This window comes from Castanea sativa, chromosome 6 (genome assembly GCF_040712315.1).
Source record: "Castanea sativa cultivar Marrone di Chiusa Pesio chromosome 6, ASM4071231v1".
NCBI lineage: Eukaryota > Viridiplantae > Streptophyta > Magnoliopsida > Fagales > Fagaceae > Castanea > Castanea sativa.
The window spans coordinates 17,515,229-17,530,175 of NC_134018.1; the positions used below are offsets into that span (position 1 = coordinate 17,515,229).

The 14,947-nt window shown below is 33.5% G+C and overlaps 1 protein-coding gene across 2 annotated transcripts; it reads left to right on the plus strand.

Moving 5' to 3' along the window:
• The first annotated feature begins 6,692 nt into the window (after nucleotides 1-6,692).
• Nucleotides 6,693-13,173, plus strand: LOC142638090 (uncharacterized). 2 transcript variants are annotated; one of them, XR_012844973.1, is made up of 4 exons: nucleotides 6,693-6,831; nucleotides 7,211-7,410; nucleotides 9,657-9,812; nucleotides 12,960-13,173. XR_012844973.1 is itself a non-coding variant. In XM_075812089.1 (4 exons), the coding sequence occupies exons 2-3, from the start codon at nucleotides 7,234-7,236 to the stop codon at nucleotides 9,711-9,713; spliced, it is 234 nt and encodes a 77-aa protein (XP_075668204.1). In that variant the 5' UTR covers nucleotides 6,693-6,831; nucleotides 7,211-7,233; the 3' UTR covers nucleotides 9,714-9,733; nucleotides 12,960-13,173. The 2 variants fall into 2 exon arrangements, 1 of the variants encoding a protein (XP_075668204.1); XM_075812089.1 differs by having other exon boundaries at nucleotides 9,657-9,733.
• Nucleotides 13,174-14,947: the final 1,774 nt, after the last annotated feature.

Below are 14,947 nucleotides of genomic sequence, written 5' to 3' on the forward strand. Positions count from 1 at the left end.
AAGTTAAGTTAAGAAAACTTAAAGGCAGTGATGACTCACCATTAACAGGGCTGAGAGGTGCTGGGTTTTTGACAGAGGGTTGAGGAGGCGCGGGACAGAGGTGCGTGCTGGAGCTTTGTGTTTCTAAATAGTTTAGGTTTTGTTTTTGAAAACGTTAAACTTATACCATAAGTTTTTTTTGAGATTTTATGTTGACATAGGGGTAAATTTGGGACTTCAATTCATTATTGGGCTTCTAAAACCCGTTGGGCTTGTGGGTTTAGGTTTACCCAAATGAATCCCACTTAAAAAAAAATAAAAAAATAAAAAATTCAAGCTAAATGGTAGGATCGGTAGGATCCCATACGATCCTATATGATCCTAACATTTTTGCGATCCTGCTACGATTTTAAACTTTTTGGTGAGGTGGGATCGTAAAATCGTGCGATTTTACGATCCGGATCGCGATTTTGACAACCATGTCCCCAACAAAAATATAATGAGTGCTTATTGTTACCGTGCGACAAGAGAAATGTAATTGTTTCTAGTTGATTCAATGAAGGATTCGAAGTGGAGAAGTGGAATAAAAAATGGGAAGGTCAAATGCTACAATGAATGTAATAATCTTTCGTTAGAGCATCTACATTGGTGGAGCTATTTTTTTAGTTATTTGGCACTACAAAAAGTTGTTGGGTTACACGTGTGAGTGAAGTCCCACATTAAATAAAGATAAGAAGAATGAGTGATTAATATAATGTAATTGAGCACATACCCATTGGGCTTAAGCCTTTTGGGTTAAAGTGTGTCTCTATATGTTATATTAATTACTCAAGGAAGCTCCCTAATATATTTATCTCCCGACAACTGGTATCAGAGCCAGGTTATAGGTTCGAGTCGTTGGAGCCGCATTGTGAGGGAGGGATTGTGAGGGATTTCACAATTCACTCCAATACCAATGGGCTTGGTCTGCAATCGAATGCTATAAAAGATTTGTGCCCCCTCATCCTTCACCAATTGGTCGTTGGATGGATTGGTAAGACACACGGTCCGACAAGTGGTATCAGAGCCAAGGTCATAGGTTCGAGTCGTTGGAGCCGCATTGTGAGGGAGGGATTATGAGGGATTTCACAATTCGCTCCAATACCAATGGGCTTGGTCTGCAATCGAATGCTATAAAAGATTTGGGCCCCCTCATCCTTCACCAATTGGTCGTTGGATGGATTGGTAAGGCACATGGTCCGACAAAAGTTACTTTATCTATTTTACTTACTCATTTTACAAAATATCCAGCATCAGTGGATCTATTTTAGCTTCAACATAATAAAATAATATAAACATCCCAATAAAATAATATATCTACTACAATAGTAATGTGAACGCACAAATAAAAAAAAACAATATATAAGAAAAGAAAAGAAAAAGAATAAAAGAACAATAGCAGTGTGAACGCACAAATAATATATAGTAGTATGAACGTTATATAAAAAAAGAAAAAAAATGAGCACAAATAATATATAGCAGTATGAATGTTATACAAAAAAAAAAAAAAAAGATTAAAAGAAGTGTAATAGCAATGTGAACGCAGAAGAAGAGAAATAAGAATAAAAGAAAGAATAAAAATGGGTAAAATAATCCAAAGCAGTGTGAATGCACAAATAATTTTTTTTTTCGTTTATCTTTCAGCTACAGCCAAAAGTAGCCATGCATTGTAGCTGTGGAGCCAAAAAATATAGTTTTGGCTTCACCATAGTAGGGCACATTTTGGTACTTGGTAGTGCTAAAAATAGGAATATAGCTATTTAGCACCACCAATGTGGATGCTCTTATAATTACTCTTTTTCATGAGTTATATATTATGATGAATAAAAATTATTAATCTTAAAAAAAAAAAAAAGAGTTTCTAAGCATCCGTGTGAGCACGTGCTTATAGATTAGTAGATAAATTAGTCTCTAACCTGTGCCATACACGGAAAAACTATTGACTTTGGGGAAAAAAAAAAAAAAACCCCAACAATGAGTAAATAGAAATTTTGCTAGTTAGTTTTTTTTTTTTTAAAAATAAAGAAATATTTAACTTCTATACTTTTCCATAGTTTAGAAGTGTTGTCTAACATTGAACATTATTGAGTTGCAAGTGCATAGTTACCAAAACTTACAAAGTAATTTACAATTCTTAAATTAATAAAGCAAAACTCCTAATAGTTACACACACACACACACACACACACACACACACACACACACACACACTCTCAAAACTAGTATAAACTGCAAATATATAAACAAAAACCATGATATGAGGAAGACACACCAAGTTTCAAATTTGAGTAGTAATATAACTTTCTCGTAATAATAACAATATAGACAATTCAAAACATGGAACAATATCAAAATTATAATTCCTAATTCCATTATCTTTTATGTTGAATCTAAACAAATAATTAATTGAAATTAATTCAAACAAATAATTAATTAACCAAAAATCATAGCTTTTAATAGGAAAATAAAAAATCACATGAACCTAAATAAAAAACATTTAAGGTGAAGAATTAAAATCAACCTACTAAGATGCAAATGCCAAAAACCTCAAGACTTAAAACTTCAAAATTTATAGAATCCCCAAATTCTACTTTAAATCCAAACCAAATTCAAAAATTGATATATAACATACCAAATAAAAATTTATCATTCCCTAGGTTGGAAGACATAGGTTGTAGTTTTGATTTTTCTTCAAAAAGAAGAAGAAGATGTTTTATCTGCCATGTACAATAAAAAAAATAATTAGTAGAAATTTCAACTCAAAAACCAAACTCACGAAAACAATGTCAATATAAATATGGAGATTAACCCAAATACTCAAAAGAAAATCAATTCTAAACATAACAAAAGAATAAGATAGAAAGAAAATCTCAGGCACATATGAAAGCAAATAAAAAATTCGACATAAAAGACAAAATTCATTAATAACAATATAAACAAATATCCGCATATGTTGAATTGAAATTTTATTAATAATAACGATATAAAAAAAATTCACCATAAAATTCATTAATCAAAGAAAAAAGTTGAATCAGATTGCTTGCGATTTTTTCTTTTTTAATCCTAAAGTGAAGTTAAGTTTAGGGTTTTGAGGTGGTAATTGCTAAAGTTTTGAGGAGGGAAAAGAGACTCCCAACAGGAGCCCTTCTCTCTCTTTTTCTTTTCTTAATCCTAACTTCTTCTTTTTTTGGTTATGTACGTTTCTTTATTTTCAACGTGAGTCTCTTTTTTTTTAGTCCTATCAGAATTTTATATATATATATATATATAGATTATCAACGTTTTAGTTTGAGTTTAAGTTGGACTTGTTAGAGAGATAAAGTTTCACTCTTTGTTAAGTTTGGATTAAACAAAAATAATTTTGTTTAATGTTAAGTTTTTGCAAGATATTTTATATTTCTATCTAAATGATTCATAGTTGCCAACTAATAAAGAAGGATTTAGAGTCCTAGTGAACTTGAACAGCCAACATAGAGGCTTTCAACGTAAAATAATGGTCACCAAAAATTGTGTTGAACATGAAGTTTTGTGTGTTTAGAGTTTAGATTATGAGTAAAAGCTAAAAATCTTGAAAACTTCAATAGAAGAAAATGCGGATTACAAGCAATAACTAACAACTATTATTGTTGTATTTTTTTTCTTTTGCTAATAATATTATCGTTATATTTAAGTTGAACTTGTTAAAAAGATAGAGTTTTATTCCTTGTTATGTTTGAATTAAACAAAAATAATTTTGTTTTAAAAAAATGATAATGATGAGTAAGGCTGTCCATGACTCGCCCGGACCCAAAGAACCGCCGGAAACCCGATCATCTTCACTCGAAACCGCCTGATCAAAGCTTTGTTTAGGTCGGACGTGAGTCGCCAGCGCCAGGACCTGAGATCGTTGGTACGAGTTGCTGGTTGGCTGTCTGAGAAACCGACGAACCTGACCCGCTCGTTGAGCTGTTCTTCCCTCATCGAAAATCACGAGTTTCAGCAAAAAACCGATAAGTCCAAACTCTTAAGTTCGAGGGAGATTTCGGCCAAATCTTGACAAATCCATCAAGATCTCGGCCCGATCTTTATAGATATAGGGAAATATCGGCCATATCTTGTTAGATTTGGCTAGATCTAACTAGATCCGGCAATATTTCAGCCAAAATCTGGCCAGATTTCGCTCCACTATAGCAAACTCGAAACCGATTCAACCCGAATCTGCAGATCCAAAACTCTATTCGGGTCAGTTGTGGGTATAATTTTTCCCCACTTGATGCATTCGGGTTGAGTTTGAGTTGGGCACAAAACCGACCTAGCCCGACCCGTGGACAGCCAAATGAGGAGTTTGAGTTTAAATTGGACTTGTTAAAGAGATAGAGTTTCACTCCTTATTAAGTTTGGACTAAATAAAAATAATTTTATTTAAATAAAATGATTTTTATTTAAATATTGTGTTGACGTAGAAAATTGTGAGAGTTTCAGAAACTTTGATTATATATATATATATTGTAATACAATTTAATTAATAATTATATCTTCAACTGCTTTATTAACAGTGTGTTGTGAGCCTTATCTAGGTTCAAGGTTCTCTCCAATCCATCACCTATCTCGTCTGTGTGTGAGGGTACGTGTTTTCCCTATACATAGGTTAAGGTCAGGGGCGGAGCCAGGGGGGTCGAGGGGGGGCACTTGCCCCCCTGGCCCCACCCAAAAAATCTATTAATCTTTCTTCTATTACATTATATAATATAATAAATGCATTTAAAAATTATATAAATAAATGATTAATAAATAGGATGGTTTTTTTAAACCAAAACCAAACCCTCCGAATGAATATAACATTTTTATAATTACAATTTCAAAATGATTTTTTTAATGTAAATATACCCCTAATAGATAAAATAATATAATGAATGAATATGTTATTTTATTTTGAATTTTCTTGCATTCAAATATTGCTTAATATACACACAAATGAATTGTTATTTTGCAAATTGATCTCAAATAATATATATATATATATATATGTGTGTGTGTGTGTGTGTGTGTGTGTGTGTGTTTGCTTGCACGTGTATAAATGTGATGTCAAATGTAATTTTTGCCCCCCTTCAAGTTAGATCCTGGCTCCGTCACTGGTTAAGATAGACAAATTATAACAAGTTTAATAGCAACATTAACATGAGATGAAGTAAAAGAGATTTTGATGACTGATAAGATGGTCACTAAAGACTCTTAGGGATATATGTCTATTGGGTCACTTTGCTACTAATAGATACTTCAATAAAGAAGCCTTGAAAACCACCGTACTCAACATTGGCACGGGGGGTGGGGCGGCATGCGGTGTGATGCCATGAGAAATAAGGGATAGCCTCATTTGCCTTCAAAGTCAAGGATGAAAGTAAGAAACTTAGGGTAATGAACAGTTTGAATGTTCGATACATGTCTAGATGGTACCATTATAGGTAACTACTTCTTCTTCTTCTTCTTCTTCTTCTTCTCTCTCTCTCTCTCTCTCTCTCTCTCTCTCTCTATATATATATATATATATATAATTATTTTTCACTTATTTCCTATAACTTATCTTTGTATTTTATCCAAAAATCCCTATCTTTGGATGCATGGTTAACTAGTGTCATTTTTGTTATTTGGATGAATTTCATAGGAGACTTCTAGTGCATTATAAATCCAAACTAAGAGTATTATATATATATATATATATATATATATATATATATATATATATATATTATGGAAATAGTATTACTATTTAGTCTCATCTTTTAATTTTTATAAAATATATTTGTTGTGACAAGAGCCATGTAGTTCCACGACATTGTCTTATCTCCTTTGTGGGAAGAATTAAAGTTTGAACCCCATTATGGGTTATCTCCAATATTGTAACTATCAAAAATAAAAAATCTATACTCTAATATTGCTGCAAGACTTTTTTTTTTTTTAAAGGTAAAAGAAAAAGATGTTAAGAACTTCAAATAGTAAAATAATAAAAATTAGACTTACAAACAAACAAACTTTGCCAAGAGCTTTATAGTCCATCTCAACTTGACACTTCTTAATGTTTTCAATAGAGAAATCCATGATTCAAATCCCCCACTTCAAATTATCAATGTAAGAAAAAAAAACCTTTAATTATTAAATAAGTCTCTCACAATTCTATTCAATTTATTTTTATTTTTATTTTTTTATCAATTAGCATTTCAATACTTCTTTCTTCACAAATAACTTTAATGGTTAAATAAATCTTTCCCAACTTCCCACTAAATCAAGAAATTGTGGTTCCTCTCATCCGTATTGTATGCAATCTTATCTTAAAAACTTTGAAATTTCCTATTTTTTCCCTAACCCTAACTTGCGTTCAAGGAATAGTATATTACAAAATTAAGATAATTCCACATTTCACCATATAGACTATAAGCAAGTTTAGTAAAGACAACAAAAAAAAACAAAGAGAAAGTATAATGAAATTATCCCTAGTTCAAATAATACACATTTTTTAAAATTTTGAAAAAAAAATAAAATTGTTCCTTGTAACAAATTAATAACGTTAATTTTGTTATATGATATTTTTATCCCAAAAAAGAAAAAAAGAAAAATACTGGTATCTACTTGAAAACGGCGCCGTTTGCTGCGTCGCTGAAATGCGGCAAACGATTTGACAACTTCGGCCTATGCAATACAAAACGGTACGCTTCGCCTGTTTCAGTAATCACTGAAAAGTAAAAGACGGTGGCTTTGTCTTCGTGTTTATTTAAGCTTAATCTCTCAAATCTCTCTCTCGCTCTCATCGAAATTGATTGGCCTACGCGACCTGTAATTGTAAGCTTTTTTTTTTTCTCCTTCTCTTTACTCGCTTTTATTCCTTCGTGTATGGCTTATAATAAGACTCTGTTTGGCGGTGTCTACGAATTGAGAATTTTCGAATCGTAAAAAGAGTTTTATTATTGTTTACGGAGACACAGAATTCAACACTCAATTATAATCCTGATGCCCACCATCGTTTATTTAACATGCATCACCCGAGAAAAATTCATTCCTGTAAATTTTCTTACCAACCAAACAAGGGACTAGGGTTTACACTTGCCTAGAGTTTGAGATTGAGAATAACTTAAAAATTTTGGGTCTTATTTGTTTGCTTCATTGTTGGGTGTTCTCTTAATTGTGATAAAATTAATCTTGTTGTGCTTTTCAAAAATAGGTTTGGTTGAAAAGTGGATATAGATGGACACTAGAGTTAGTACTCAGTTAAAAAGTCAGTTGAAGCAAGTGGGTTATGAAGAGAAGACGGCTGCAGTTCATGACGAAATGAAGAGAATGAACCGGCTTCCTGCGAACAGCACTTATGCTACTCATCGCTTGCGGGTTCTTAATAAAATACTGCAACTTATGTCCATTCAGGTTTGGCGTCGCTGTCTAAATCGTGCATTTTTTATTTGTGGAAGTGGATTTGAGTATATAAAATTAACTTATGTGTTGTTATTGCTCAAATGGTAATTTAGAGTCACAATGAAGAAGAAGAGGAAATTTAGTCTAGGGAAGAAAAAAAATTTAATGTTCTAGAAAACGAAAGCTGGACATTGTGATTCGTCCTTTAGTATGATTGACCGGGATCAATTCCTTTATAGGGCCGATTATGTTATAAGCATTGTGTAAAAGGTCAATGCTAACAGGTTACGGAACTACTTGTTTATAAGAGAGAGAATTTGTTTTGTCTATAAAGTGGTTTAATTGGACACTTGAATAAGAACATTATTCCCTCTTTAAGATATGGTTACAAGTGGATTAACCCCAAGGGATAGCACAATTGGAAACTTGGATTCACAGTGTAAATGGTGTTGTGTATTACTGAGAGTTAGTGTGAAGTAACCCCAAGGGATAGCATGATCAGCTGGGGACCATACCTCATGAAGCAGAGTTCACTAGCTTGAGTATCTCCTTCCCCCTCCCTGTGAGGCTAAAAATTACTTATTTAAAAAATAGTTTAAATTGTGGGAACAGTATAATTTTAGAATTGTAGAATATGGAAAGAGGGTAGAGGCACCATTCTCGCCTTTTAAAAGCTTAGGACTTATGAGTGATTGTGGTTATTTATCATAGAATTTTAATGTTACACAAATATTTTCCATTTTCTTGATGCCGGTAGTGTGAAACCACATGCACAAGGAGCAGAAGTAGGGAGGCATGTAACCATTGGACGCTCAAAATTTGGAGTATCTATGTTGTGTCCAAAAATTTCCAACATAATGTGATCTAAAAAAGGAGAAGATTTTATTTCTTTTCTCTACAACTCACAGTTCAGATATTGGAAAACGTTTCATAAGGAATGCATCTACAATCTAGAGAGTCGCAGATTATATTTGTGAAAGTTCAAAGGTCATTGCATAGCCCCAAGGAAGCAGGGTCATCAATCTCAAGCTTAGTGCTGCAAAGGTAAGTTGGTGGGCTTGTTTTTGATTATTCAATAGTTACAATGGGGGAGAGGGGATTTGAACCCTGGATGTCATGGAAACACTAGGAGGTGCCAACTAGTTGATCTACGAGGCTTTTGGCAAACTTGAAATTCTTCCTTGGTATTTTGCAGGTTTAATTTCACTCTTATAAGTTATACTGAAGACGGTATAGTTTGCAACCCTACATTCCTCTCCTTATCAAATGCAAAGAAATTTTAATTGTAGAATTTTTAGTAATACAGACCTAAATTAAATGTATTGATGAAATCTTGATGGGTTCTTGAAGAGGGTTTGATGTTTGAGGGTTTAGGTAGGGTTAGGTAATAAACAGACTGGATATTTAATATGTTTGATGGTTATTGCCTTATTGGATGTTACAATAGTGAATAGAGCTAGAAATAAAGAAAGATAAACACTAGGCAATCACACTTATGTTTTCCTAAGTGATCACACTTAGGTAGGAGAAAGCATCACAACCTCAATGGTTAATATAAGCTGCTGAAATTTTATTGAAACCACTCTCTCGATGAATGTTATTGACTACAACACAGCCTAGTGCTATTGCTAAATCCTTTCCTAGAAGGATTAGGCTCTAAGTAATTTATTCCTTGAAAGTCTAGGACTACTAATAACAATAAAAAAAAGTGTGCAAGTACTTCTAAAACAAATAGGAAAGGGACTCGAAACACAAAATAAGACTCATGGGTTTTTGGTACAGCCTAGGTCAGCCCATTCCAGAAAGCCTGGAATTTATCGGATTGCCCTTATTATAGAACTTAATTAAAACTGATCTAGCAGAAAATAAACAATAAAAAAGGCTCAATTCAACTTAGACTAACTAAGCAAGGTCCCAAGAGAGATCTCCATCATTTGAACCACCCCGAATTAATGTTTGAGCAATAGAACCAGCCTTTTCCTTTGGCTTGTATAAGTCTTCAGTGGGGGCTCCTAGTTATGTTCCTCATGATGTCTCCTCGTCTTGGAAAATCTCTACATTGGTGAGATTGCAAGAAAAAGAATGATAGCTCATATTGCTCATAAAGGTCATGGTTGATACTTTGAAATTCATCAGCACTAATCCAAGTACAAATTTGGTTAATATACAACATGAACTTCTATGCATTTTATATAATTAATTAATTACAATTAGACTTTAAGCCATATGGGTTATTGATTTTATGCATTTTATGTCAGAGAACTGCAGCACAGGATCAGGAGTTGGAGTTGCTTTTTGCTGGGCTATCTCTGTGAACCAACCTGTCTAGGCAGTGGTCAGTTTCAGTTGAATTGAACTTCTGCGACAAGATTAAGTTTCTGTTTACTTTGCACTATGACTTCTATACCTATCAGGTTTACCTTTTGCATTGCCAAGCTTGAGATTCTGTAATTAGGTGCAAGGACACGTTTATTTCTTAATGGTTAATCATTGAGTTGTATTCTGTTTGTTGATATTTCAATTTTCTTGTTAAGCATGATATTGTATGGGTCATACTCATATATGAGTCCTGAATTGTTGATAATAAAAGATTAAAAAAGATTCCTTAATTGTTTACTTCTTCAAAAAATTAATTTTTCTTACAATATTTTTTTCCAGCTATGATATGCAGTCAATTTATAGACTAATTGTTTGAGTCTAGTCAACAATGCTTTATTTATGATTATCCCTTATGTTATTTAGTTGTTATTCATCAAGTTATGGCCACATAGCTCCTTAGAGCACTCACATCAGAGGGTGTATAATAGAAAAAGGTGTAAAATTTACTCATTTTAACCAATAAAATACCCACATCTGTGATTGTAAAAGTGTGCAAAATTACAACATTGCTACAGTAGCAGTGTAAATATACTTGGCTACTGTAGCTTTGTATTTTAGTATTTTCTTATTCCACTGTCCCACGTCAGATTTGCTCTCTCTCTCTCTCTCTCTCTCTCTCTCTCTCTCCATCTCAGACTCTCTCTTTCTCTTCTTTCTTCCTTCTTCCACTAATACACGTTGACCACCACAAGTGAGAATGGTGATGATGTGGGCTCGTTGGTGTGTTGGGGGAACCTAGAATCGTCGCCTAAGGTTGCCAATTAGGCCTATTGGTGGATAGGGTTGCTTGGGCTTTTGTGGATCTAGTTGCGGATGGGTTGACATGTGATGGCGGGGTAGGACGCCGATTGGACCACCATGAGTGAGAACGGTGATTATGTGGGCTCGTCAGTGTATGGGGGAACCTAGAATCATGGACTGGTTTGTGGAGGATTTGTGCAATGGGTGAGTTGGTTATGGAGGAGGAGAGAGAGAGTCTTGGGTTTGGAATGGAAGAGGAGACTGGTTTTGATCCTTTTGGAGGAGGAAAGAGAGAGCCTTGGGTTTGGAAAGGACAAAGAGACTGTTGTGGAGGAAGAGAGAGAACGCCTTGGGTTTGGAAAGGAAGAACAAACTAGTTGTGGAGGAGGAGAGAGTTTTGTAAAGGAAGAAGAGAGTGATTTCGGAGAGAGAGATGGAGATGTTGTGGTTTTTGGTTGGAGAGAGAGAGAGAGAGAGAGAGAGATTGATGTAGGAGGCAATGGGAAGACCAATTCTTATATTTTATTTGATTTTATATATCAAGGGCAGTTTTGTAATTTCATAATGTTCTGGAAGGGGCTGTGCTAACAGTCCATTAGATCTTATTTTGGGCTTTATTTTAAGTTTGGTGATTTAGTTGGGCTTAGTAGTAAAAGCTTGAGTCCAAGTCCTTGTCTTATTAGGGTTTTAAGAAATCCTAGTTCAATTGGGATTAGGTATTAGTTTTCTATTTAAAGAGCTGTAGTATTTTCTATTGAATTGATTATTGATGAATGTTTTCAGAATTTAAGAGCTACGAAACTCTCTTTATGGTTTGTGTGATGCAACCTTCTCTAAGGTGTGATGCCAAGGAACCTTAGGTGTGATGCTTAGGAAGTCTAGGTGTGATTCCTAGAATTTATCTATTTTTCATTAATTTTACTATTCACGGTTTCTGTTCCCGGATCACTGTTCACAGCACAGGAACAGCCACCCAAACCTTGATTGTTTTCCTTTGTTTCATCCCCAAACTCTACTAATCCTTGTGCCCCTTTGGAAATCCTATTATCCCTCTTATTTTCTAGCCTATTCCCCACCAAAACCTAACCCTAATTCTTCAAAACCCAAGCTATACCAGATCTGCCCCGGGTTTTCTAAATCAGATTTTGTTGTTCCACCTTGTCCTACATCAGAGATGATTTTGGAAAATAATAAAAAATTGATAAAAAATAGTACTTTAATGAAATGTAGTGTAAAATAGATAATTTGATGTGGAGTTTTTGAAAAGTGAGAATGTGAAATAGAAAAATTAGATTCTTATGCTAAAATAGATAAAAATTTTTACATGAATTTATGCAAATGCACTTACTAATTTACTTGTGCTGCTTGCTGCAAATGACCATGGCATTCCAGTTAGTTTTTCTTGTCTTGTGGCATATTGGGCCAATTTTGGATGTTTACCTTGTGTGAGCACGTTTACATTTGAGTACATTTACATATCTGTAAAAGGGATTAACAGCCACCATCTTTTACCTTATTTTTTCATTTGCATTAGGATTGTTGATGCTTCCAAACCACAAATGGGGAATCATTTTTGTCTTAACATCTTCAACTTTTTCTATAGATGCTTCAATCATTTCTTTCCCCAAAACAGGCATGATTAAGATAATAATATGTTACTAAGTTTCTCAATGATTCTATCATGATCCAGAATATACACGGTTATTTTGCCTTTTCTTCTTCTTAGTTGCCTTTTCCTCCGCACTAGCTTTCTTGCCATCAAGGTCTAACGTTTTTCACTTTCCATTTGTTTTTTTTGGTATGAGTGTCTTTGTATGTGTATCAATTTGTTTTTTTCAACTCTCTCTATTCTCCAATCCTTTGCTTAATCAACACACTTATTGCCCAGCATCTGGCAATACTATTTTGCTCTGCCAAAGAGACCTCTCTTGGACTTACAATTATTTCACACTTGTTCCTTTGGTGCAAACCTTTGGATGCTAAAAAGGAATTTTTGTGGATGGACATCTTCATTACACTTGTCCAAGGGTGAGAAACTGAGAATGTTTGCTCATTATTCCATGTAATTGGTGTTTATGTAGCTTATTACCATTGCTCATTCTGGTTGCACATTGGTCATGCTTAAATGTACATCGTTGCCCATCTGGGAAACATGATATGCTTTAAAGAAAGGTTATTCATGCTACAAACTTCCAAGGGTTACGGTTAGAGGTTTATGCTGATTGCCACAATGAGCACTAGTGAAGCTTTTTTCTGAAACTACTAAATATTTAAATGGAATGATGGTTTCATGCAGTAGGTAAGTAATGTGCCTGGGTGCATTTTGTTCTACTTTATGATGCTAAATTTGGGGAAATGCTTGATCCCCTCTGGATTAAAACATTCCTTTTGCAGAGACCAAAATTCCAATTGATCTGACTTGCTCTTTTTTTTGGTTGCAGAACCACAGATCTAGGATTTTCTCTATCCCTGGAAACACCTTTCTATACCCCGTGGTATGTGTACAAAAGTGGTGCATAGTGCACACTTCTGGCATGCTGATGTTTAGTGGTTGTGAATATCTTTCATAGCTATTCCTAATTGACATGTTCTGTATATATTGTTTGATAATCACTGGACAAATATGCTAATGATACAAGCTTCTTTGATGATCAATTTGGCTTTACTTCTTTGCATCATGTTTTCAATTCTTTTGGGATTAATTAGTTGAGAAGTTCTTGGATCATCTACCAAGATGTTGCCACAATTTTCTCATGTTGAATTCGCCATGGGCTCAGTTCCAACCTCCAATTGATCTGTATGTTATGGAGCGTTTTTTGTATTTCTTATTCTTTTTTCATCACCAACCACCAGACTTTTGTTTTTTTTTTGGGGGAGGGGGGGGGGGGGGGGGGGGGTTTTGATTGATTGATATTTGATCAAATGGGTCTGGGATTTTGAAGGGAATTTGAGCTAGATACTGAAGAATCCAAAATGTCATATGTTTGAATTATTGAGTGTGTTAGTGTGCATATTTGGGTGAGATGAGTAATGCTAGGGACACATAAAATGACACAACTTGTCCATATGACGAGTTGTGAGTGGTTGAGGTGTGATGGTGGGTCCATATAGAGATTTACCTATGAATCAAGTTAAGGTGTCACATAAATAACCTTTTACTTCAAGAGGCAAAATTATGATAATTCATTTTCTGAATCTAGCTAGAACTTTATGCTGATAATGTGTTGTAAATAAAGGAAATATATAGGCAACAAAATAAAAGATGACAGTGATATTATATCTATATTGCTTCTTCATCTTACTTATCAAAAAAAAAAATTATATCTATATTGCTTCTTGTCTAGTGGTCATTCACTAAAACATATTATTTCTAGAATTGATATACATATCCTTCTTTTGCTCTGGGTGTTTCTCTAATATTTTTCTGCACATAACAATGAGAGCAAAGACATATATATATATATATAGTGGCATGTCATGTCACCCGTGGAAATGAATAGGTTTACAACAATAATTTCTTTTTTAATGATCACACATGATAGATTTTTTTTTTTTTTTAGAATAACACCTAATAGAATTTTCAGTTTTGAAAAGTTACGACTTGACACATAATTCTCCATATGAAACGATTTTCTTAAAAATGAATAAAAATAGAAATGGCTAAAATAAAAACAATCCAAAATTTTAACTTATTAAAAGTCCTAAAAATATACTTTATTCATTTTTTTTTGCTGTTGAGAATCTACCTTATTCATTTTGTTTTAAGTGTTTAAAATTTTCATTAATAGCATCGCGCGTTATGTTGATATCGGTAACTTAGGCAAAAGATGATGCTAATTAGACCATGACTTGAGTGATGAGATACGCGGAATGATGGAGAGCAGAAAGTCAATGAAGTAACAGTGAACGAAAGAAAGATGGGAGTATAATAAACTTCATGGGAGTATAATAAACTTCATGATTTCTTTTTGGAAAATTATTGAATATTTTGGGAGGAAATATAAATGTTTATTTCCCTTCCACATATATTGTAGGTTTTACTACGAATTTAATTAGTGTAATTTAATTAGTGTATTTCACTATTATGTAAGGGGTAATGTTATAGTAGCAAACTATTTTACAATATTTTTACAAAATGTTGACGTGACCAATCTCTTATTGGTTTTCATCTAGTCCCACTATTAATATTATTTTTTCATTTACCAATAATCATTTACCACATCAATAGTTTGTAAATTTTTTTGTAAAATAGTTTGTATTTTTAGTATTATTTTTATGTAAGAGGGGAGAATATGCATTTATGGTACTGTAAGAATATTCTACAATTACTGCACAATTCTATAAGTAGGTTGAAGGTTCCCTTTCATGATTAATCTAGCTTATTTACTTTAGGGTTTATTTGAGATCCGTTTATTTTTTTGAAATTTAA

What these genes read in the sequence shown, in the direction of transcription:
- LOC142638090 (XM_075812089.1), top strand. Translation starts at nt 7,234, where the DNA reads ATGGACACTAGAGTTAGTACTCAGTTAAAAAGTCAGTTGAAGCAAGTG. An exon ending in TGCAACTTATGTCCATTCAG is followed by an intron (nt 7,411 to 9,656) that starts GTTTGGCGTCGC and finishes ATTTTATGTCAG; the next exon opens with AGAACTGCAGCACAGGATCA.